Source organism: Sardina pilchardus, chromosome 15, assembly GCF_963854185.1.
Source record: "Sardina pilchardus chromosome 15, fSarPil1.1, whole genome shotgun sequence".
Classification (NCBI taxonomy): Eukaryota; Metazoa; Chordata; class Actinopteri; order Clupeiformes; family Clupeidae; genus Sardina; species Sardina pilchardus.
Window position 1 is genome coordinate 33,779,945 of NC_085008.1, and position 24,922 is coordinate 33,804,866.

Below are 24,922 nucleotides of genomic sequence, written 5' to 3' on the forward strand. Positions count from 1 at the left end.
CCGATGATTTCTAGCAGTAATGCTAAAAATGCTAACTATGCTAACAATGCTTACAATGCTAGATTTGCTAACAATGCTAACCAGGTTGATTATCTAACTTAGTTGATGATTTTTTGCAGTTATGTTAAAAATGCTAGCTATGCTAACAATGCTAACCATGCTAACTAGACAACTTGCTAGTGAGGACTTTTATTTTGAAACATTTGTTGCTAGGGTATCCATGGTGGCCACTATCAGGAAACAAGAAGTTACTGTAGTATAATCATGTTGGTTGCTATGGAAACGGTCATAAACGCTTAATTTTAATGGTTGCTATGTTGGTTGCTAGGTACATGGAGGTTTCATGTAGTTGACTGGAGGCATAGTTGATGATAACTGACAGTTGGAATGGTTGAACAGTTAAATACTTGAGTAGTTTCAATGGTTAAATGATTTAATAGTGTATTATTGCAGTGAGGACTTTTATTTTGAAACAGTTGTGGACAGAGGAAACAGTTAACAGGATATGTAGTCTTCAGAGAGATTGTATGCTTAAAGCCAGAGAAACTGACAGTTGATACAGGTGTAATCAATTTAACTGGCTAGTCTTAAGAGCCAGAGTGTATCCTTAAAGCCTGAGACAGAGTAAATAATTTAAAAGTTGAATGTAGATAGTCTAATTAATGTTGATAGACAGAGAGTTTAATGGATGTTGATAGACAGTTTAATGGGTGGATGAGTGAATGGTCTGAAGAAGATGAATGGATAGAAAGTTGGATGGAATGTGCCTTATATTCTTGTAGAATGGAGACACAGCTCTATACTGAGAGTAGTGGATACAGATACAGGTGTAATCAATTTAACTGGCTAGTCTTAAGAGAGCCAGAGTGTAGAGATACCTGAGCCTGAGACAGAGTAGATTGTTTAAAAGTTGAATGTAGATCGTCTAATTGATGTTGATAGGCAGACTGTTTAGAATGGGTGGATGAGTGAATGGTTTGAAGAAGATGAATGGATAGAAAGTTGGATGGAATTAGGAAGACTTATGTTGATACCATTGATACAGGGGAACAGAAAATGTAGTCTCAAGAGAGCCAGTGTGCCTGAGAGAGAGAGAGAGAGAGCTGCTGCACCTGGACTGGCCACCTGGCCTAACATTCTAATTGCTGCCGTGATGTCATAATGAGCAATGTTAAGTCTATGGGGAAATGTTCAATAGTTTCTAATTTACAGTTTAAAAAGTATAAAAGTTACAAAGTTGAAAAATATATTGCACAGGTCTCCTTAGTAAGACCTACGTAGCAAAGTTTGAATCAAGTTTCTACGTTAAACGGTTCAAGCTGAATTGCGAGCGTTAGAAGAAAAAGAATAATAACTAGAAATGCAATTCCAAGGAATTACCAGTGCATGAAAATGCAAAAATAGATAAATAATGTAGATATGGTTACTAAGGTGTAGCTAGGGTAAACATGGTGGTTGCATAGTTTACAGAGAGTTGATAGTGTGAAGGTAGACTGTTTAAAGATGAAACATTCCAGTTCTAACTTAACTAATGATTTCTATTCATGTTAAAATGTTGATTAGCTAACTTAACTGATGATTTCTAGCAGTAATGCTAAAAATGCTAACTATGCTAACAATGCTAAATTTGCTAACAATGCTAACCAGATTGATTAGCTAACTTAGTTGATGATTTTTTGCAGTTAAGCTAAAAATGCTAACTATGCTAACTAGCTAACTTGCTAGTGAGGACTTTTATTTTGAAACATTTGTTGCTAGGGTATCCATGGTGCCCACTATCAGGAAACAAGAAGTTACTGCAGTATAATCATGTTGGTTGCTATGGAAACGGTCATAAACACTTAATTTTAATGGTTGCTATGTTGGTTGCTAGGTACATGGAGGTTTCATGTAGTTGACTGGAGGCATAGTGGATGATAACTGACAGTTGGAATGGTTGAACAGTTCAATAGTTGAGTAGTTTCAATGGTTAAATGATTTAATAGTGTATTATTGCAGTGAGGACATTTATTTTGAAATAGTTGTGGACAGAGGAAACAGTTAACAGGATATGTAGTCTTCTGAGAGACTGTATGCTAAAGCCAGAGAAACTGACAGTTGGTGCCGAGGTGGCCGGCCACCTGGCCTAAGATTCTAATTGCTGCCGTGATGTCATAATGAGCAATGTTAAGTCTATGGGGGAAATTGTAATAGTTTTTAACTAATAGTTTAAAAAGTATAAAAGTTACAAAGTTGATATATACAAAGCCCACATCGCGTAAGTAAGATCTACGTAACACAGTTTGAATGAAGTTTCTACGTTAAACGGTTCAAGCTGAATTGCGTGCGTTAGAAGAAGAACTAGAAATGCAATTCCAAGGAATTACCAGTGCATGAAAATGCAGAAATAGATAGATAATGTAGATATGGTAACTAAAGTGTAGCTAGGGTAAACATGGTGGTTGCATAGTTTACAGAGAGTTGATAGTGTGAAGGTAGACTGTTTAAAGATGAAACATTCCAGTTCTAACTTAACTAATGATTTCTATTCATGTTAAAATGTTGATTAGCTAACTTAGCTAATGATTTCTAGCAGTTACGCTAAAAATGTTAATTATGCTAGCAATGCTAACTTTACTAACAATGCTAAACAGGTTGATTAGCTAACTTAACCAGTGATTTCTAGCAGCAATGCTAAAAATGCTAACTATGCTAACAATGCTAAATTTGCCAACAATGCTAACCAGGTTGATTAGCTAACTTATTTGATGATTTTTTGCAGTTATGCTAACAATGCTAACTATGCTAACCATGCTAACTAGCTAACTTGCTAGTGAGGACTTTCATTTTGAAACATTTGTTGCTAGGGTATCCATGGTGGCCACTATCAGGAAACAAGAAGTTACTGCAGTATAATCATCTTGGTTGCTATGGAAACGGTCATAAACGCTTAATTTTAATGGTTGCTATGTTGGTTGCTAGGTACATGGAGGTTTCATGTAGTTGACTGGAGGTATAGTGGATGACAACTGACAGTTGGAATGGTTGAACAGTTCAATAGTTGAGTAGTTTCAATGGTTAAATGATTTAATAGTGTATTATTGCAGTGAGGACTTTTATTTTGAAACAGTTGTGGACAGAGGAAACAGTTAACAGGATATGTAGTCTTCTGAGAGACTGTATACTTAAAGCCAGAGAAACTGACAGTTGGTGCCCAGGTGGCCGGCCACCTGGCCTAAGATTCTAATTGCTGCCGTGATGTCATAATGAGCAATGTTAAGTCTATGGGGGAAATTGTAATAGTTTTTAACTAATAGTTTAAAAAGTATAAAAGTTACAAAGTTGAAAAATACAAAGCAGGCATGGCATAAGCAAGACCTACGCAACAACGTTTGAATGAAGTTTCTACGTTAAACGGTTGAAGCTGAATTGGCTGCGTTAGAAGAAGAAGTTTAATAACTAGAGAATGTAATTCCAAGGAAATTACGAGTGCATGAAAATGCAAAAATGTACAGATAAATCATGTAGATATGGTTACTAAGGTGTTGCTAGGGTAGACATGGTGGTTTCATAGTTTTTGAAAGTTGATAGTGCTAAGATAAACAGTTTAAAATTGAATTAGCTAACCTGATTACCAGATAAGCTAACTCTGCTAACAATGCTAACTATGCTAACGAGGTTGATTAGCTAACTTAGTTGATGATTTCTAGCAGTTAATGCTACAAATGCTAACTATGCTAACAATGCTAACTATATTAACAATGCTAACCAGGTTGATTAGCTAACTTAACTGATGATTTCTAACAGTTATGTTAAAAATGCTAACTATGCTAACAATGCTAACTATGTTTACAATGCTAACCAGGTTGATTAGCTAACTTAGTTAATCATTTCTAGCAGTTATGCTAAAAATGCTAACTATGCTAACAATGCTAACTATGCTAACTTGCTAGTAAGGACTTTTATTTTGAAACATTTGTTGCTAGGGTAACCATGATGGCCACTATCAGAAATAAAGAAGTTACTGTAGTAAAATCATGTTGGTTGCTATGGAAACGGTCATAAATGCTTAATTTGAATGGTTGCTATGTTGGTTGCTAGGTATGTGGAGGTTTTATGTAGTTGACTGGAGGCATAGGTGATGATAACTGACAGTTGGAATGGTTGAACAGTTAAATAGTTGAGTATTTTCAATGGTTAAATGATTTAATAGTGTATTATTGCAGTGAGGACTTTTATTTTGAAACAGTTGTGGACAGAGGAAACAGTTAACAGGATATGTAGTCTTAATGAGATTGTATGCTTAAAGCCTGAGAGAGAGAGAGAGAGAGCTGCTGCAGCTGGACTGGCCACCTGGCATAAGATTCTAATTGCCCTATTATGATGTCATAATCGCAATGTTAAGTCTATGGGGGGAATTTTAATAGTTTTTATTTAATAGTTCAAAAAGTATAAAAGTTACAAAGTTGAAAAATACATAGCTGAAGTCACCTAAGTAAGACCTACGCAGCGCAGTTTGAATGAAGTTTCTACGTTAAACGGTTGAAGCTGAATTGCACGCACAAAAACGTTAGAGGAAAAATAATAACTAGAGAATGTAATTCCAAGGAAATTACGAGTGCATGAAAATGCAAAAATGTACAGATAAATCATGTAGATATGGTTACTAAGGTGTTGCTAGGGTAGACATGGTGGTTTCATAGTTTTTGAAAGTTGATAGTGCTAAGATAAACAGTTTAAAATTGAATTAGCTAACCTGATTACCAGATAAGCTAACTCTGCTAACAATGCTAACTATGCTAACGAGGTTGATTAGCTAACTTAGTTGATGATTTCTAGCAGTTAATGCTAAAAATGCTAACTATGCTAACAATGCTAACTATATTAACAATGCTAACCAGGTTGATTAGCTAACTTAACTGATGATTTCTAACAGTTATGTTAAAAATGCTAACTATGCTAACAATGCTAACTATGTTTACAATGCTAACCAGGTTGATTAGCTAACTTAGTTAATCATTTCTAGCAGTTATGCTAAAAATGCTAACTATGCTAACAATGCTAACTATGCTAACTAGCTAACTTGCTAGTGAGGACTTTTATTTTGAAACATTTGTTGCTAGGGTAACCATGATGGCCACTATCAGAAATAAAGAAGTTACTGTAGTAAAATCATGTTGGTTGCTATGGAAACGGTCATAAACGCTTAATTTGAATGGTTGCTATGTTGGTTGCTAGGTATGTGGAGGTTTTATGTAGTTGACTGGAGGCATAGGTGATGATAACTGACAGTTGGAATGGTTGAACAGTTAAATAGTTGAGTATTTTCAATGGTTAAATGATTTAATAGTGTATTATTGCAGTGAGGACTTTTATTTTGAAACAGTTGTGGACAGAGGAAACAGTTAACAGGATATGTAGTCTTAATGAGATTGTATGCTTAAAGCCTGAGAGAGAGAGAGAGAGAGCTGCTGCAGCTGGACTGGCCACCTGGCATAAGATTCTAATTGCCCTATTATGATGTCATAATCGCAATGTTAAGTCTATGGGGGGAATTTTAATAGTTTTTATTTAATAGTTCAAAAAGTATAAAAGTTACAAAGTTGAAAAATACATAGCTGAAGTCACCTAAGTAAGACCTACGCAGCGCAGTTTGAATGAAGTTTCTACGTTAAACGGTTGAAGCTGAATTGCACGCACAAAAACGTTAGAGGAAAAATAATAATAAGAAGAAACAGGATAACAGTAGAGTGCATTTTCATGCACTCTAATAAGAAGAAACAGGATAACAGTAGAGTGCATTTTCATGCACTCTAATAATAATAAGAAGACTTGGAATAACAGTACAGTGCATTTTCATGCACTGTAATAATAAGAAGATGAAGAAGTTGAAGACTAGGAAGAACAGTACAGTGCATTTTCATGCACTGTAATAAGAAACCTAGGAAGAACAATATAGTGCATTTTCATGCACTATAATAAGAAACCTAGGAAGAACAATATAGTGCATTTTCATGCACTATAATAATAATAAGAAGAAGAAAAGGAAGAACAGTACAGTGCATTTTCATGCACTGTAATAATAATAAGAAGAAGCCTAGGAAGAACAGTACAGTGCATTTTCATGCACTGTAATAAGAAACCTAGGAAGAACAATATAGTGCATTTTCATGCACTATAATAAGAAGAAGTCTAGGAAGAACAGTACAGTGCATTTGCATGCACTGTAACTAGAAAATGTAATTCCATGGAAGGAATTACCATTGCATGTAAATGCAAAAAGGTTGCTGACTGTGTAAAACATTGTATTAGGCCTATAGTTAAAAAGACAACTAGGCTACACAGTAGAATAGATAAATAACAATAACCCAATTACAATTCCACTGAAATTAATTGGAAAGTCACATTTAAAAAGTGATTTATGAAAATGCATCAAAATTGTGGATATAGGCTATTTTGGAAAATAACTCTTTAAAAGACTGAAATGAAGTTGCCTACTTAAAACGAGTTGCAAGAGCTGACACTTTAGTAGCCCACAGTGACGACTGATAGGATAGCTTACATAGCCTTCATATACTAATGCAAAAAAAAAAAAAAAAAAAAAATCATATACTAATGCAGGTTAAAAGTAGGCCATAGATTTAGACACCATTTAAAACTTTCGGCATCATTCACAAATTAAAAACCTTTGTTAACAGCGTATTGTACATTCCTATTAGGACAATCACACACCTGGAAATACTTCGAAGAACATACTAGCTCATCCTGTAGGCTAATATGTGTATCCTACATAAAATATCCTACATTGCTAGATATCCTACCTGTTGCTGCATCATCGTTTGGCGTTGTTTGAGATTGTATTCCGTGTTCCAATGGTGTCTAAATCTATTTTTTAGGATCAGTTTAATTGTTTTGAGTTTGTTTGTAACATGGTGATAACGAACTATAGTAGCTAGCTACAGTAGCATTTGACGTCACCAGTTTGGGCGCTTCATCTCCAACTGATCAAAACGGCAATTTGCTCACTGGCTTATCATATTTTTGTAATAACAGAGAGCGATGTAAACCGCGTGGTAATTACCTTTATGTTGGGATAACTTGTGTTGTGCTCCTACTCACACAAGAGCTGGCAGTAGTGTGGTTGTCTACTAACTAACCAACTGCCAGCTCTTGTGAAACGACTAGCGTGCTAACAAACAAACGTGAAATGATAGCAATGCAGTTTGTACTAGAAACGACTGTAAGAAGGCTTGAACCTAAATCGTGCAACTACCCAGCAAACAATTAACGTTCTGCTAGCTTTCACTAACGTTAGCTTTTGGTTCCCCTATGGTTCGTTTTTCAGCAACCTACTAATAACGTTTAGAGAACGTTATCTCCAGGTTGTCAAAACAAATAACGTTCCCCTAACGTTTTTACAACTAAAGAAAAAAACGTTATATTCTGGTTGAATCCCAGCAAGCAAATAACGTTAGCCGCTGGTTCTCCTGTGGTTAGTTTATCAGTAACCTTCTAATACCCTGGAGAGAACGTTAGCTCCAGGTTATCAAAGTTCCCCGAACGTTATTACAACTAAAGAAAAAAACGTTATATTCTGGTTGCATTTCTCTTTTCACACAACGTTGCTACTTAGTTGTTTTTTGGTATCTTATTTGTATAACCATATCGGTATTCTCTGGTTATGTGCGTGGGGTTGATTATTGTTGATGAAAATCGCCCCAGAGTTTCTATGAGTTTCCAATTGAACACGGCCAGCAGTCACACTGCAACTTAGTCAGAATAATTTCTTGCAAAATCGACGTATAGCCCTATTCTATTCTTCCCCCCTCTGTTCAGTGGTTCTAGAGCCTTTGATCGTTGATTTTGGTCGGAAGATATAATAATAATTATAAGAAGAAGAACAGTGATAACAGTACATTGCATTGACATGCAATGTAATAAGAAGAAGCCTAGGAAGAACAGTACAGTGCATTTTCATGCACTGTAATTACATAATTTAGAATCGAGTAATGTTTTTGGATTCGTAGATTTATATAATTAATAGCAATGAAGTTTACACTTAGCAATCAGTGCAAGCTAGACACTTCTGCACGGCGAGGCAGGAGGTTGTCGACGCACAAGGTAAGTAAAGCATTTAAGCAAACATTGTTGGTAACGTTAGCAAGGTCGAAGAGTCGTGTAAGGTTTTGGGATCGTATGTTTATATAATGAATCGTTTTGAGGCTTACACTTAGCAATCAGTGCAAGCTAGACACTTCTGTACGGTGAGGCAGGAGGTTGTCGACGCACAAGGTAAACGTTGTTGGTAACAACGCCAGACATAGATTTCAGCACAACAATATATTTGTAAGCAACACGTAGTGAATTAAGTGCCATTTCAATATTTTATTTGTGTAAGATCAGAGTCCAATGAAATGGTTAGACTGAATTCGAGTTATTAATATTGTGCACACACAGCGTAAAATGGCACTGACCGCCGTGGGGATTTTATTCAAATAATTACTAGATGGCTCCTTTTTTACCCAGTAGGTGGCAGTCCAGGACAAGAAATAACAGAACCGTATATACACAGCTCTGCTATGTCCTATCCTGGACTGCCACCTACTGGATAAAAAAGGCACCCACCTAGTAGTTATGTGAATAAAATCCCCTCTGTGTTCAATGAAAACCTAGTTAACACATGAATCCAACAAACCACATAACCAATAAAAATAATGTTTTTGTAGCACCACTTTCACTGCCCATGAAATAATAATTTAGTTTTAATATATTTGCTGTATGATTTTTTTTTTCCTTTCTCAGAAAAAATGCCTAAATATACTGAGGCTGCCATGGCAAAGGCCCTGCAGGAATTGGAGGGGGGCGGGAGCCTCCGCAAGGTGGCTGCCCCCCACAGCATCCCCCCACACCACCCTGCAGCACAGGAGGCGTGGGCGGCATGGGCATGGGCACAGCGTTTCCCACCCTAACCGGGCCCTCATGCCAGGGGAGGAGGAGGCATTGGTGGGCTACATTTTTTGGATGGTGGTCCACGGGTTTCCCATTACCCTTGTTATTGGCCACTGAGATTTGTAAGGCGTCTGGACGGACATCACCCATAATGAACATGGAGAAGGGCCTGAGCAAGATGTGGTGGACTCCTTTAAGTCCTCATAACAGTCCATTAACAATGTTAAATAATAAACAGGATAAATATTTGAAATACTCCTGGCATATGCTCTGGCATCTTCAATTTACATTAGAAACACTTCCACAGGTAGCCTTTGTGTACATATCCATGGTAAGCAAAATATTATCCAGACAGCTTGGAGGACTTGCAAGAATGATGTAACAACATACAACAGGCAACCTGCCACTGTGGCCTCGCGGAGGCCTGATCCCCTTGATAGGGAGAGGGTCCATGGGGCCATCTGCCAGGCCCTGTACCAGCAGCATGGGTTCAACTGCGACGACATGGGCTTTGGAGACAAGGGGCCACTCCAGGCAACGTGTCCTCTGTCGCAAGGGACAGAGGTACGTGTACGTGTGACCACGTCACTGTCCACTGCTGCGTGAACGCTGCTGGGGAGAGCATCCCCCTGTTTGTCATCTTCCTCAGCACAGCCTACAGCCTGGAGGGGCCAACCAACGCACTCTACGGCGTGTCGGAGAGAGGCTACATGGACAGTGACTTGTTCCTGAAGTGGCTGGGGCACTGTACGCCCTCTACCATCAAGAGCGGGTTCCGATCTACAGGCCCGTTCCCGCTTGACAGGACAATTCATTGAGTTAACATCTTTTTCTAAACACCTACTAACAGCTCGTCAAAGGCCTCTGGAAACCACACCACCTTCATCCGGATACGGATGAGGACCCGGAGGACCTCACTGACGTCGCTGACGTCTCCACCGCTGTCGCCGCTGCCTACGCGTCTTCTCCCACCACCTCCGCCGCCGCCCACATGGGAACCGTCACCGCCACTGTAGCCTCCTCCACCTTGGGGAACCACTGCCTCCTCCTCCTCGGCCACCTCCACCACCGCTGCAGCCACCACCACCACCGCTGCCACCACCACCGCTGCAGCCACCACGATGACCCCTGCTGCTACCACCACCACCACCACCACCGCTGCCACCACCACCGCTGCTGCCACCACGACCACCGCTGCTGCCACGACCACCGCTGCTGCCACGACCACCGCTGCTGCCACCACCCCTGCTACCACCACCACCCCTGCTGCCACCACCACCCCTGCAGCCACCACGATGACCCCTGCTGCCACCACCACTGTAGCCACCACCACCACCCCTGCTGCCACCACCACCGCTGCAGCCACCACGATGACCCCTGCTGCCACCACCACCACCACCCCTGCTGCCGCAGCCACCGTGACCACCCCTGCTGCCACCACCCCTGCTGCTGCTGCCACCACCACACCCCTGCTGCAGCCATATATATTTTGTTTTGTGTACAAGGGCTTCTTGAAATGGCACTTCATTCAGTACGCATGTTGTGTTCTGTGTCCTGGTCTTACAAGGGATCTTAATCTGATGCATTCTCTTGTGATTGTTGCAATTATGTTCTTTTCACATTTGAAATGCTTTACAATATATATTTCTCTTTAACATGGCACATATGAATGTCCTATGCTGTAATGCGGTGTTACACCGTCTTCCATGCACATGAAGGCTTTACAAATTAATGTTATTATGCGGTTGAGTAACCTTACCGTTCATTGCGATCATAAACATGTTATGACATATAAACATGCTAACGTTGTACTGTATACAAACGAAGGAGGGACAGTACTAGCAATACTAACATGCAGTTGTGTTTTCATTAAGCATTATCGCACGAGTGGTGCTGTTGGCTGTGGTTCGCCGTCGGCACGAAGCCTCATAACATCAACCTGTTCAGATGTCTCACAAGTGTTCTTACATGTGACACTTTTCTATGTCCCCCTCCACGCAAACACTTGACTTGATGCACTTTGTGTTTATAATAAAAGTTGTCACTGCTGCACTCGGAGTTTCTATTGATTTATTCAAAAGTATTAGTTATCACAGAAAGGACGTGGCAGTATCAAATGACTTGGCTAGTAAGGCTAAACTGCAGGCAAGCTAAATCCTAAAATAATTATTCAGCCAGGTCATTGACCAACAAACCTATGCGTTAACTACTTAATCGACCGACATTAAACAACGTGAAAACACGTTATAAGGTGTAAAATGTGTGTTTAAATTGTACAAAACAACACTGTACGAACTACTGTTACGGTTTCGCGAACCTAGTGTACGGAATACGGTTACTGGCTACGTTAGCAAAACAAGGGACGTGTCCTACTAAATCACCACAATGTTAGCCACAATGCTCGGATATAACCCAATCAGGGCTTATTTTGACGACAAGACCCTCCTCTACAAATAAAGCTATAGAGGAAGTCTATTGGACCTCGTATCACTCAATCATCCTGCAGGAAGTGCCAAAACTGGCCAAACCAGAGGCGACAGACTGTACGAACTACTGTGGCGACATTGCTAGCTTCAATAGCCGTTTAGCCTCTAGTGATGGATTTTATCGTTCGCGGTGATGACACAGTTCGCGTCGTTCAGTTCGCCAAGATGATTCGTTCTTATAGGTCGTTCGTACGTTCGTTCAGTTGTATTTCCGGTATAATGTAATTCAGCGGTGAATCATGGAATGCACAGTCCTCAGCTCGTTCACAAACGATCGTACAAACGGTCAGCAGTTAAAAGCAAATAGTCTTTGACAACACAACAGCCTAGCACTGTTGTATTCGCCTTAAAATTAAATTGACACATTGAAGGTTGGCTGGATTTGTAGGCTAGACTATGGCTAGATCAGCTATTATTTTAAAAAACGTGTTAATTCATAAATAAACAATCCAATATTCCGACAAGCATGTTTAAAGGCTTGGCAGAACGATTATATTAATAAAACGGTTTCAAGTCCCCATTTAGACTACAGAGCCATAAAAAGAGCATCTGCTGTACAGCTAACAAGGCAATAACGAGTGACTGACTGAACGAGAGACCTGTACCTTGCCTGCTGCAAGCTAGTGAGCTATGAACGAGGAGAAATGCTGATTCGCGAACGAGATGAACGATGAACGTTAGTAGCTCATGTTTTGACATACACGTGGTCACTGTTTATTAAAAGTGCACTTATGAAGTTGTAGCTATTTGTATGGTTTTGAACTACCATGGCCATGTACAATCCACCACTAATATCAAAGATCCTTCATTACCACCTGATTACCACACGTTAACACTCTGCTAATATGTAGCAGTAGCTGGCAAGAACGAGTGACTGACTGAACGAGAGACCTGCACCTTGCCTGCTGCAAGCTAGTGAGCTGAACGAGGAGAAATGCTGATTCGCGAACGAGATGGACGTTAGTAGCTCATGTTTTGACATACACGTGGTCACTGTTAAAAGTGCACATATGAAGTTGTAGCTATTTGTATGGTTTTGAACTACCATGGCCATGTACAATCCACCACTAATATCAAAGATCCTTCATTACCACACGTTAACACTCCGCTAAATGTAGCTAGCAACCAAGTTTCTGCCACTCGCGAAATACATTTGTTTTCTTTCATGGAAACGGTTGCTATGCTTTCCTGCCTCCCATTGGCTAATTCGATGAGAACGTCTTAGAATCAGTACAGATAACGTTTATGATTGGTTTGGCACAGCAGCAGTAGGTTGATGTGGACACAGCAACGAAGGCACGAACGAAGGGACGAACGAAGAAAGACTGTAACGTGAACTAGTTCAGGTCGTTCTTTTTAAAGACCCGTTCGATAGAACTGATTCGTTCGCGACCGACACACCACTATTAGCCTCCGAAACATCCTACCTTTATCACTGTAGGGTAGGCTATTTCAGTCGTTGCTTTTACCTTACCTAAAGCCTACGAAGCTGCCAGTTAGCATATCCAACTGCTGCCTGCAAGTAGTAGTTCTAAACTTCAAAGATGCTGTCAGATTTTGTTGTTGTTTTGAAAGTGTCACGACGAAACTAAATATTCTTCCGATGCCAACCTCACGCCTAGTGCTAAATTGCAACAAATATTACACCTACACGGTGGCTTTTTTGAAAGGAGGAATACCTACTGCGCCTCCCTTTCACACAGACATTTCACTTAGTGTGAATGAAAAGGGCTGATGGCGACATAATTTAAATATTATGAGCAATGTAGCCTAATTTTAGACCCATAGCCTACAGCGAGGGCTGTAGGCTATGGGTCGCCACTTGATTTCGTCTTCAGAAGAGGATGTCCCTCTCAGTCTCAGCCAGATGCAATGCAGCGGTTGTGTTTGTGGAAAACGTTAGGTATCTGTGAAAAACTTGTATCCCAAATTCACATGGCCTCAATTAACGTTGCCTATGACTTAAGATTATAGTAATCTTGTTGTCTTCCCGTAATATGTTTGGTAGTGTTGTTAGCGTGTCAGTCTCTCAATTTCACTCTGACAGCGGGGATACATTTTTTTTGCAAAGGTTCATCTGTTGTTTATGGATGGTCAAAAAACCCGTTTACTTAGGCTTTTGTCGTTTGATTTGTCATGGGCACATTTTAGGGGACATTTATAATATTTTCATAACCCATATTTCTTCATTGCACCGTAACACCAAAGCCATCGATATCTCAAAGTTGCGACAGCCGTTGACTTCCATGTTAAAGCCAGATTAGAGCGGTCACGTGGTTAGTGGGGAGCCTCAATAGTTCCCTTGGTCCCTGGTTTACTACGGGATTGACAGCAGCGATCGCATGTAGCGCCGAGGAGAAGTTAGGAGACAGGGAATTTACTTCAACTCTGATAAAACTTAGTAAACGTCTTAGAATCCCTTATTCTAATCCCTCCCCTATCAATAACTAACCTATCTGATCCCCTAAATATTCCCCCCTGGACACCTCCCCCCAATCACAACACATCAGAACTGATTGACACATTCTATGACACAGGAGGGAGAGGGAGACACAGACGCACACACACACACGCGCGCACAGACCGGGAAAACAGGAGACACAAGGGAAACAAACAGAGCAGTCCAACAAGGGGCCTATAGCCTCGGCGCTACAATATTTACGGTAAATACTCGATGAAAATTACTATAAACTGCATTTCCACATACATATATTACTCAATGAAAATGCATCATTATGCACACGACCATAAGTCATGTAGAAAAGTCTTATTATAACACCTGAGATATCCATTCATTCTCAATGGAATAGTTCCTTTCAACGACCGTGACATACCGGATGTGCCGCCATTGTTTGTACACGGGAGTCAATGGAAGTGTCGCAACTTTGTTATATCGAAGGCTTTGGGTAACACGGTTAACCTCTTGTGACGTCATACCCCATCTAGTGGAAGGGAGGGGGAGTGCCAACTTTTCATATTATATTCGATAATATTCAGCATTTTGGTATCAAAACCCATAGAAAACAATGGTGGGTGGTTCTAATATTTATGTTTAATGAGCACATTGCATTAACTTCCTGAAAAATTGACCCTGAAATTTACACTTTTAGGCCCAATCCCAATACTCATCTTACCCCTTCGTCTTACCCCTTCCCCTTCCCCTTGTCCCTAGCCCTTGCCTCTCAAAACGAAGTGTTAGGGCTAGGGGTGAAAACATACCCCTATGAATTGGGACACCACTTGGTTTCGGTTACATCATCATACACCGTCGGGAGTTAGCTTCTACGTCATAAGAAGCGCCAAAAATACAAACTTCGAAGATGGCAGCTGCAAGCAGGCTGCAAGTGGCAGTGCGATGATTGCCTTTATCCTTTTTTGCAATTGTCTGCCAAGTCACAGAAATCAAGCTTGACGAAGAGGTTTGCGACGCCTGCGACTGCTGGTGGATGTTTATGGTATGTATGTATTGATTTTTTTTCAAACATCGTTAGTATAAATGTAACGTTAACTGAACTAACCAAAACAGTAAGGTCAGCTGAGCTGTACACGCTCCAATTACATGCACTTGTTATTTTAAATGATATGACATGTTATATGGGAGCCCAGTACATATCTGTGACTATAAGTAATATTTGCTAAAGGTTGGCTGTATGTTAAGGATTTATGCAACTCGTAAAGCACTGTAACCGTGTTCTGTGCCGTAGGCTATCCAAGATGTAACGTTAACATTATTGCACAACTGTGATTGAATTAAGCAATAAGGCATTACGCTGATTTTTTAAAACAGCTACAGGATATTGTAGGCCTGAAACACCACTTGCTGTTCTAAAATAACTGTAAACTTTGTTGAACACAATGATGCACTGCAGCGAACACGGTCATCTAACGTTAGCCTATCTAACGTTAATGGCACACGATATCGATGCACCATAGCATAGTCAGTGATGTGGTAGTCTAGTTAGCTGTATTGGGTATACTGTGATGTAGTAGTTAGCTGTAGTGGGTATGCTGTGATCAACCCAAAATGTTCATACGTATCCTTGCCTATTTTAAGTAGTAGGTATAAGCTACTTATTGGTGATGGTATCACACAGATTACACCACTGCTAGTCACTATGATCTTTGTGCAGAGGGAAGTGAGATGTTAACTGTAGCCACTGTGTGCTTTGTGGGGAAGGGTAGAAAAACTGTTTAAAGTAGTTTGAATAGGCATTTTTGTCCCAACTCAGTCCATTAATGGTGTGTAATGGTTCTCTTTTCCAGACTGGTGCTCCAGCTAGAAGATACTGTGCCATCAAGTTTCAGGAAATGTTCAAGCACCATGAGCATAGTTTGTATTGTTATATTTCTTTAGATGTTATCTGTATATACTTAGGTCTGTTCACAATAAATAGTTGTATACACAGTGACCGTGCATAGTGTTCTGTATCGGTTTCAGTCTTCACTGTTTTGAATGTCATTGATGTTCAGAAACACTGTCTTTTAACCAAATTCTCTCTTTATTGCCCAATACAATTAACATAAAAAAAAATTCTATATGCAACAGAACCATTACCACAAGAACTTGACTTAAATGTCACACATGTACAGTATAACAAAAGGCATGGAACTGTACATACTGTACAAAAGGAATTGAACTGTACTAAAATCAAAGTAACTGTGCGAATAGCAAAGTTTCGCTTCTGCTCCTTGTTGGACCCCTCAGTGAGGAAATCCAGGATGGTGTTCATTTTTTTCATGGCTGCAGAGGTGCTGGGTGCTGAAGGGCTGGTTGCAGAGGTGCAGGGTGGGGATGAGGGCTCAACAATTTCCTAATGGAACAAGATAAATGTTGATTAATGTGATGTTTTTGGTTGTGTCACATGTAGACTGTGTGTTATATACACACACACACACACACAGTCATGGCTGGGTTGACACCCCTTAGGATTAGTTGTTTTTTGAGCAAAACTCTTACACTTTTGAAAGTTTTTTTTTTTATTAAATACTTAAGCCAGGCTATTTTCAATAGCTCAATGCAACTAAAGCCCAGCGCCCACCAGATGCGGCGTTCAGCGGTGTTCGGCGGTCTGGGCTTGCCGCGCAGGATTTTAGAATAGTTTTCTATCTCTGTGCGGCTGCTGCGCGGCAGACGTTTCCAGTGGGCGTTGCTCCATTGAAAACAATGGACTTCTATTTTTTTTTCGTGCCGCGCCGCGTGCGCTTCTGGTGGGCGTTGGCCTTAACACACCAATTGATTTCCCCAAATTCAACACAAGTCAAAACCTTCAACGGTGTCTGAGTTTTGCTTAGAAACCAACCAATAAGGGGTGGCACTACAACATTGATCGCATAACTCACTCCCATATTGGCTTAGCAGCATATTTGGACCACAAAAACGTATGGTAATGTTCTGCCCGAAAATGAATCAGCCTCCTGGTTTCCTCCGGTGTCCCTGTATAACACAAGACAATACATGTCAAACATATGTCGATGTGTCCAAAAACAAGTAGTGTCATTCACTGATATCAAATATTACATGAATTCACAGCTGTTAACCGTAGACATGCTATCTAGTCCGAGAAATGCGGGGCTGTTTGTTTTTAGGCTACCAGATGAACTAGCGATTTTTTTTTTAAAGTTTCAATTAAGAACATGGCTACACATAGATGTATACGACTGTATAGAGCACAAAACAAGACTGTCGTAATTTTTTTAATCAATTATTTAAGCCGAAAATAAAGTAACAGCCACCAGAAAACACTAGGCTAGGTGCATATCGATATCACCAGCATTAACGTTAGCTCTAGATAACGTTAGATAACCGTGTTTGGTGCAGTGCCCATATGTAACATCATTGTGTACAACGAAGTTTATAGTAATTTTAGAACAGCAAGGGGGGGTTTAGGCCTAAAATACCCCGTAGCTGTTTTAAAGTCAGCGTAAACTACGGACTCGAGTGACCTAGCAGCTATGCCTAATTCAATCACAACTGTTACCTAGAGAAAGATTGTTGAGCTGGAGTGCTACCTGGAAAATGTGGTGCTAGATGGTGCTCTTTGGTCGAAGGCTTAGTAAGTGTCCAGAAAAGTGAAAGACACCAAGGCACTCATCTAGTAGAAAAGTTAAAAAGTTAAAAAGCCTTTATTCTAAATGGCAATTCATTGATTAAAAACGTACTCCGACGCGTTTCGGCTGGAAGCCTTCGTCAGGGAGTGAACAGTCTCTGTTCTGAGGTAATTGATATATCACTGTGTGAATGTTAACAGGTGTGTTAATTGGACATCAATCACCCAATGAGCTGCTCCTTGACAGAGGTAATCATGGCTGTCTGAGATTACAATGGTGGTCAGCAGGGGGCCTCACTTCAAATACAAAGATATAAAGATATGAGACATTGTTAGAAATAAACATATATATACACAAGTGCATTAACCTACATATAAACAGTACACATACAGTATAGTCAACATTAGAATTCATAAGAAGTGAAAGTATTCTACCTCTTCATTAAGACCCGGATAAACTGTAGCTTTCAATTTAAAGATCCAGTAGCTCTCTCGCTGATTAAGTTGTCTAAGTCTATTACCTCTTATCGCTTGTGGTATATGGTCTATGCCTATGGCCCTTAGGATAGATGGGTCACTATTGTGTTGATCTTTAAAGTGACATGCCATTGGATAATTGTCATTTTTTGTTTTGATAGCATATTTATGCTCTGACACTCTGTCCTGTAATCGGCGTTTAGTTCTGCCAATGTAAAATACATTGCAGAGTGGACATTCCAGTTTATAAATCACATGTGTTGTTTTACAGTTGATAAAATGTTGTATTTCATATGTTCTTTTTTCATGTGTATCAACAAAGCTCTTACATTTCATTACACTGGAACAGTGATTACATACTCCACATTTAAAACAGCCTTGTGGTCTTACTGACAGCCATGTGTTTTTAGGAGGTGCTGGCAAATAACTATGGACAAGTTTATCACTCAGAGTGGGTGAGCGTTTAAAGCTAAATATCGGGAGGTCCTGAAATGTATTGCTCAAAGAAACATCACATTGTAGTAAGTTCCAGTTTCTTTTAATAATAGTTTTGATTTGGTGTGCTTCTGTACTAAATTTTGTGGAGAAGAAAACCCTTTCGGAGTTTTGTTTAGAGTTCCCATTTTTTAGCAGTGATTGTCGATGTAAGTTTTTTGCTTTATCTTTGGCATTTCTGAGAACTTCTTTTCCATAGCCTCTTTGAATGAATCTATTTTCCATTTCTATAGCTTTGGTCTCAAATTCATCCGTTTCGTCGCAGATCCTTTTAAGTCTCTGGAATTGACCATAGGGTATGTTATCTTTTAAATGTCCAGGATGAAAACTTTTAGCGTGTAGGATAGTATTACGTGAAGTAGGTTTTCTATAGATAGTAGAATGTAAAAAACCTTCCTTGTCCTTGTATATTTCTAAATCTAAGAAACAGATTCTTTGCTGGTCAAATTCCAGAGACAATTTGATATTTTCATTTATGCCATTAAGGTAGCCATGGAAAGACATTAATTCTGATTCAGAGCCTGCCCATAGTAGAATTACATCATCTATACTGTATACCTACCCCAATAGATTATTTTGTTCCAGTAGAGGTTATTAGTGGGGTTAAAGATGAAATCTCGTTCCCATTTACCCATGTATAACCCTGCATAGGAGGGGCTATAACAAGCTCCCATTGCACATCCTTTAGCTTGTCTGAAAAGGCGATCTTGGAAAATAAAGATATTGTTATTTAAAGTTATTAATCTTGTTAAATCTAGAAGAAAATGTGTAGGGGGAGTTACGGTTTGTGGTCTGTCGCCTAGAAAGTATGCCAATGCTGCTAGTCCCTCTTCATGTACAATTGAGGTGTATAAAGACTCTACGTCCATAGTGGCTAATATTGTATCCTGTCCTATATTGCCCAGTTCATAGATCTTGTTAAGGACAGCTGTTGTGTCTTGTATATATGCTGGAAGCAGAGATAACATGGGTTTAATGAAATAGTCGATAAATTTAGAGACAGGTTCGGTAAGGCTGTCCATACCAGAAATAACTGGTCTCCCAGGTGGATTTTCTAGATTTTTATGTATCTTTGGGAGAAGATAAAACGAAGCCAATTTTGGGTGCTCATTGAAAAGAAATTTAAATTCATTCTCAGAAATCCAGTTGTTTTCTCTCGCTTCTGTCAACATAGTTTTTAACTCCTTTTTTAAAGTGTCTGTAGGGTTATGCTTCAGAACTTCATAGTATACTGGGTCAGTGAGTTGTCTATTTGCTTCTTGTATATATTTATCTTTACCCCAAACAACAACAGCTCCTCCCTTGTCAGCCCTTTTAATGATCAAATCCTCATCATTCATCATAAGTTCAAGTGCAGCATGCTCTTGTTTAGATATATTGTAAAGTCAACTTTCTTTGTAAAAGTATTCAAGGTAGCATTCACACTGATAGGGCAAAAGGTAGATTTAGGCTTAAAAGGGGTCTCTTGTGAAGTCTTACTGACAGTGTCAATAGTCTCTGTTTGACAACTGTTACCTGTCAAACAACTAGTGATAGCTGTTAGCTACTGTCAAACTAGCAATTTAAAGTTTCAATTAAGAACATGGTTGCAAATATAGATGTATATGATTGTATACAGCACAAAACAAGACTGTCGTTATTTTTTTATCTGTTATTTAAACCGAAAACACTTACATTTGTGGGACTCCCTCGGTGTTTTGGCCGCCATTGTTGCCGGTTTCGCCGTGTGTTGTGGGTTCCCCTTGGTTTCAAGTGAGCCCGCGAACTTGCTTGGCTTTAAGGGGTATCTAACCCTTAACCTTACCCCTCCCCCTCGATCAAAATGAGAATTGAGATGGCCCTTGATCTCACATGAACGCGCAACACCAAGGGGAAGGGGTAAGACAAAGGGGTAAGATAGAGTATTGGGATTCAGCCTAAGCCTTCTTTTCGCTAAGACCGGGCGTAAATCTTACACCTACTTAGTAGTAGGCGTAAGTTCTTTAGACCAACATTTTAGCACATCTCACAGTCGTTTCTACAGCGCAAACGACATTGTTATTATTCCGATGCTCGCTTGTTGGCCAGCTAGCACTCGTTTTAGGTGGACACTTCACTATGCCAGCCTGACAATCATGGCTTTCGGTATCATTCACAAATTAAAAACCTTTATTAACAGCTTATTGTACATTCCCAATAGGATAATCATACACTTGGAAACATTTCAAAGTTACATAGGTATCTAGCCCGCCCTTCAATTACGTTTAGTGCATAAAAATAAACCATGTTAGCTAACGTTACATTTGTTAGATATAATTGCCTACCTGTTAAGGCATTCCTAGCACAACGTGGCTGGTTGGCTGACGTTATTCTGTATTCCAATGGGTCTAGCTCTTTACATAACCTATGTATGTAAACTTTTTACCTGCATTTTACAGTTCTGCCATAGTAGGCCAGTCAATCTAGCGTTTGACCCATAACTAATTGCAATAGTAATCATTCCAAGTTTTTTGTGATCCTTAGGTATATCTAATTAACATATTAAAATTCCCTTTGCATAGGCTTTTGGTATCCAATATATAAGCAAAATGCAGCAATTATTTTGAAGCTGACTGTACCTATTGTTCAGATTTAGTTTTCTAGAAATATATGCAAATTATTGCATATTAAGTAAAACTGGTCTCATTTGCATATCTAAACATCACATTTCAGAAAACTTGCAATACAAAAAATCTTTGCCTTAATGTGAGTAAACAACTGTGAAAGTTTCAAGTTGATATCTATAGTTTGAAATTTTACCCATTTCACCTGTAGTAAATCCCAATGGCAAAATGCATTGGAAATTGCTACCTTTGACCTTGAAAAAACGTATGTTCCACTAAATATAAATGGGTAGATTTTCAATATGTGATGCAGGAGGGTTTAAGGATCAATACAAAGTATGAAACATTACTATTGCAATTAGTTTAAGTTTTGGCCCTTTTTTGAGCTAGATTGACTGGCATATAGCCTATTGGTAGCCTTATCTCTGAAAAGATAAAACTATAATGCGTCTCCTTTGCCTATTCTATATCAAGACATAATGAGAAGGAACTACAGTAATTAAGTTTATTTATTTAGCGAGTTAAATAGGTGCCACTTCCACGCATTAGGCTAGGCCTACATGTCACACATTCGCCTTCATTCACTTTGACCGCAGTTTCCTCCGAACGGGGACGTGATTGACAGCAGAGAATCTTTGAAACAGGCAAGTTGTCATTGTTCCGTAGGCAGTCACATGGACGCGCATCGCTAAGACTGGGCGTAGTTAAAACGAGATACTGAGAACTTTGGAAATGCACAGGAAGTTTATTTAAAAAAAGACTGTTTACAAGCAGTACCTTCATAGAATCTCTCCGCTGGGCGCCATCTTGTAATCAAGTCGCGATAAGCCGACTGACAAGCACGAACGAACAGGAAGGACAGGGGAACATATTGCAAAAGTAATTCCATAGGAAATATATAGTTATACTGTCTACATGAGCATGATGAGTAACAAAACTCAAAATGTTTGCAATATGTCCCCCTGTCTTTCCTGTTCGTTTGTGCTCGTCAGTCGACTTCACCACAAGATGGCGCCCAGCGGAGAGATTCTATGAAGGTACTGCTTGAATAAACAGTATTTTTAATAAACTTCCTGTGCATTTCCAAAGTTCTCAGTATCTCGTTTTAAATGACAGGACCCTCAGAAGTCTACCAATGCAGTGTGGAGTTACTTGGAACCGTTTTAATGGTTTAAAAGTAGCGATTTAGCTGCATAGGGTACGATATGCCCAATCTAATAGATTCAAGCCTACTGCAAGCTCGACTGAAAACGGCGGAGTTCGGAATGCTGGGGGGTGCGCAAAGGTGCGTCTTCAACACATGTGAGTACACCAAAACATGTTTCGATACAGTTAAGGTCAATTTCACACCGGAATTCTCCTTTAAGATCTCCTGTAAGTTCTGCTGGTGCAACCGACTTTAGCTGAATTCTAAAGACTGGTCTTAACAAAGACCAACTTAAGCCTACCTTACACTGACAAGATTTGGGAAAGATTCTTGAAAGATTGTAGTCTTTTAACTAATTCCCCTCATTCAGACTTTACTTAAAAGACTACATTCTTTCAAGAATCTTTCCCAAATCTTGCCAGTGTAAGGTAGGCTTTAGCAGTTAGGACCAGACTTAGTCAAGACCAGTTGGTGCAACCGGCCCCTGATCAGTAGCCTAGTCTGTGCCTACAAGTAGCCTACAGTTTAATATGTACATGAAGACAGTTCACATAACTTTATTGGTTGGTTAAACACACTAGCACAATATAAACCACAATCTGTAGTAGCCTAGGCTGCATATTAAAACGTTTAAAAACAATTTGAAAAAGAAAAGTCGCGCACTCTTCTCACCCTTTTCACCCCTGGCCAGTTTGCATGCCTGTGAAATGACCTTATTTATTTCATCATAATAACAGATAACAGGTTACATTTTACCATCAAACTAACTATACAAAAACTTTGACCAAGTGCTGTGTAATTGTGCCATAACACTTAGAAGTTACTATGTAATTTAGTCCTTCATAGCACTTCATCATGTTGGTGTAATTACAGAAATTGTATGTCACAATAGCTAAATCCTACATATTTATTGCTTCGGTAAGTACATATTTACAGCAGTTATTACCATTTTATTTTACCCAAGTTATTTGCATTGTTGTTGTATGGTAATTGCACAATAATTGTCTACACATTATTTTTTTGTAATATGTGGTTTAAAAATATTATTACCATGAAATGACATAAACTGCTCACAAAAAGTAAGGAAACTTGACTTTGGCCCATTATATCTCCCCTTTAGTAATACCAACCAGTAAAGTGTTTCATATCATTTTTATCGTTGATTTGTCACCTTTACAATGAGGTATAGTTTGTAAGCATAGGGCAATCATGGAATGAGCAATACAGCCAAATGTCTGAGTAGTGGCAACCAAAAATGTGCCAAAATGGCCAGTAATAGGGTTCTGCTGCCACTGCCAGACATCTCGTTTTGGGCTTCAAGTGCTACCAGGTGAGTTTAGATACCGGGATGAGATTCTGGAGCCAGTGGCACTTCCATATCTCCAGAATATGGGACCAAATGCCATCCTCCAGGATGACAACGCTCGCCCCCATAGAGCTGGGATCATCAGAGAGTACCTCCAGAATTTGGGGAGTGGAGAGGATGGAATGGCCTGCCGTGACATAAGTCCAGACCTCAACCCATTTGAACACTTGTGGGATCAGCTTGGGCGTGCTGTACGTGCCAGAGTCACCAACAGAACCAGGTTGGCTGACTTAACAGATCCTTATCAAGGAATGGAATGCCATCCCACAGCAGAATGTAGCCAGGTTGGTGACCAGCATGAGAAGAAGGTGCCAAGCTGTTGTGGCTGCATATGGATCCTCTACATGCTACTGAGGACCCTGACACTGAGTGTAAAATGAACGAATGTATGCCTAACATGTTTTGTTTTCCTCATTTCTGTGGGAGAGTGCAATCGTCAATGCTTGAAGTAACAAAGGTGAATTCCAACAGCATAACAGGCCATTTTGGCACATTTTTCGTTGGCACTACTTACACGTTTGCTTGTGTTGCTCATTCCATGGGAGCCCAATGCTTACAAGCTGTACCTCATTGTAAAGGTGACTAATAAATGATGAAAATGACATTAAACACTTTAGTGATTGGTATTATTAAAGTGGAGATATAATGGGCCAAAGTCAAGTTTCCTTACTTTTTGTGAGCGGTTTATATATTACCATAACATTACCCACTTATTACTGATCTGTAATGTAAAGTGTTACCAACACCTCAATCGTAATGAAAATCCTGATCCGATCAGAATTGATATCGGAATGGAAGAGGTGGTGTCCGTTCCTATTCCGAATGAACACCCATGTATACGGTCATTCGGATTTGACTGCTATATCTTCCCAATGAAATGTAGCAGACAACGGCTATTCGGATCAAAGATTTAAAAGCGCTTACAAGCACCTGGTGGGAATAGAAAGTAGGCCATGTAAACAAGCGGCGCAAAATTTTCAATCGGAATAGTTTAATCGGAATGACAAAAAAACTGTCCATGTAAACTTGGCTACTGTGTTTCATTTCACTAATGGTGTAGTCACTTGCTCTTATACTTCTAACAGGGTCAGCAGAGAATGACCATCTATATTGGCTGTCCTCCTGGAAAACGCTTGGCATTTGACATCACAACAACATTGAAAGAGTGTTCCCGCCTCAACAAACGTTACATTGACTGTCCTTACCCAAGCCCAGAAGTCCCCTGTTTCTACTACGCCGACTGTGAGTCTTGCTTTTACAAATTCATTTATTTAAAACAGATAAAAAGTTGATATATGTCAGTAATTCCATTTAAAAAGTGAAACTTGTATATTAGTGTATATTCATTCATTACAGTCAGACTGATATATTTAAAATGTTTATTAGGGCCCGAG

At 39.6% G+C, this 24,922-nt stretch overlaps 1 protein-coding gene across 1 annotated transcript in view; it reads left to right on the forward strand.

Annotated features, from left to right (window-relative positions):
- Positions 1-24,922, forward strand: part of LOC134102296 (cation channel sperm-associated auxiliary subunit gamma-like) — a 445,552-nt gene that overhangs the window by 316,232 nt on the left and 104,398 nt on the right. The window contains exon 19 of the mRNA XM_062556364.1: positions 24,614-24,770. Coding sequence (XP_062412348.1) covers positions 24,614-24,770 — 157 coding nt within the window. The remainder of the gene's footprint in view (positions 1-24,613; positions 24,771-24,922) is intronic.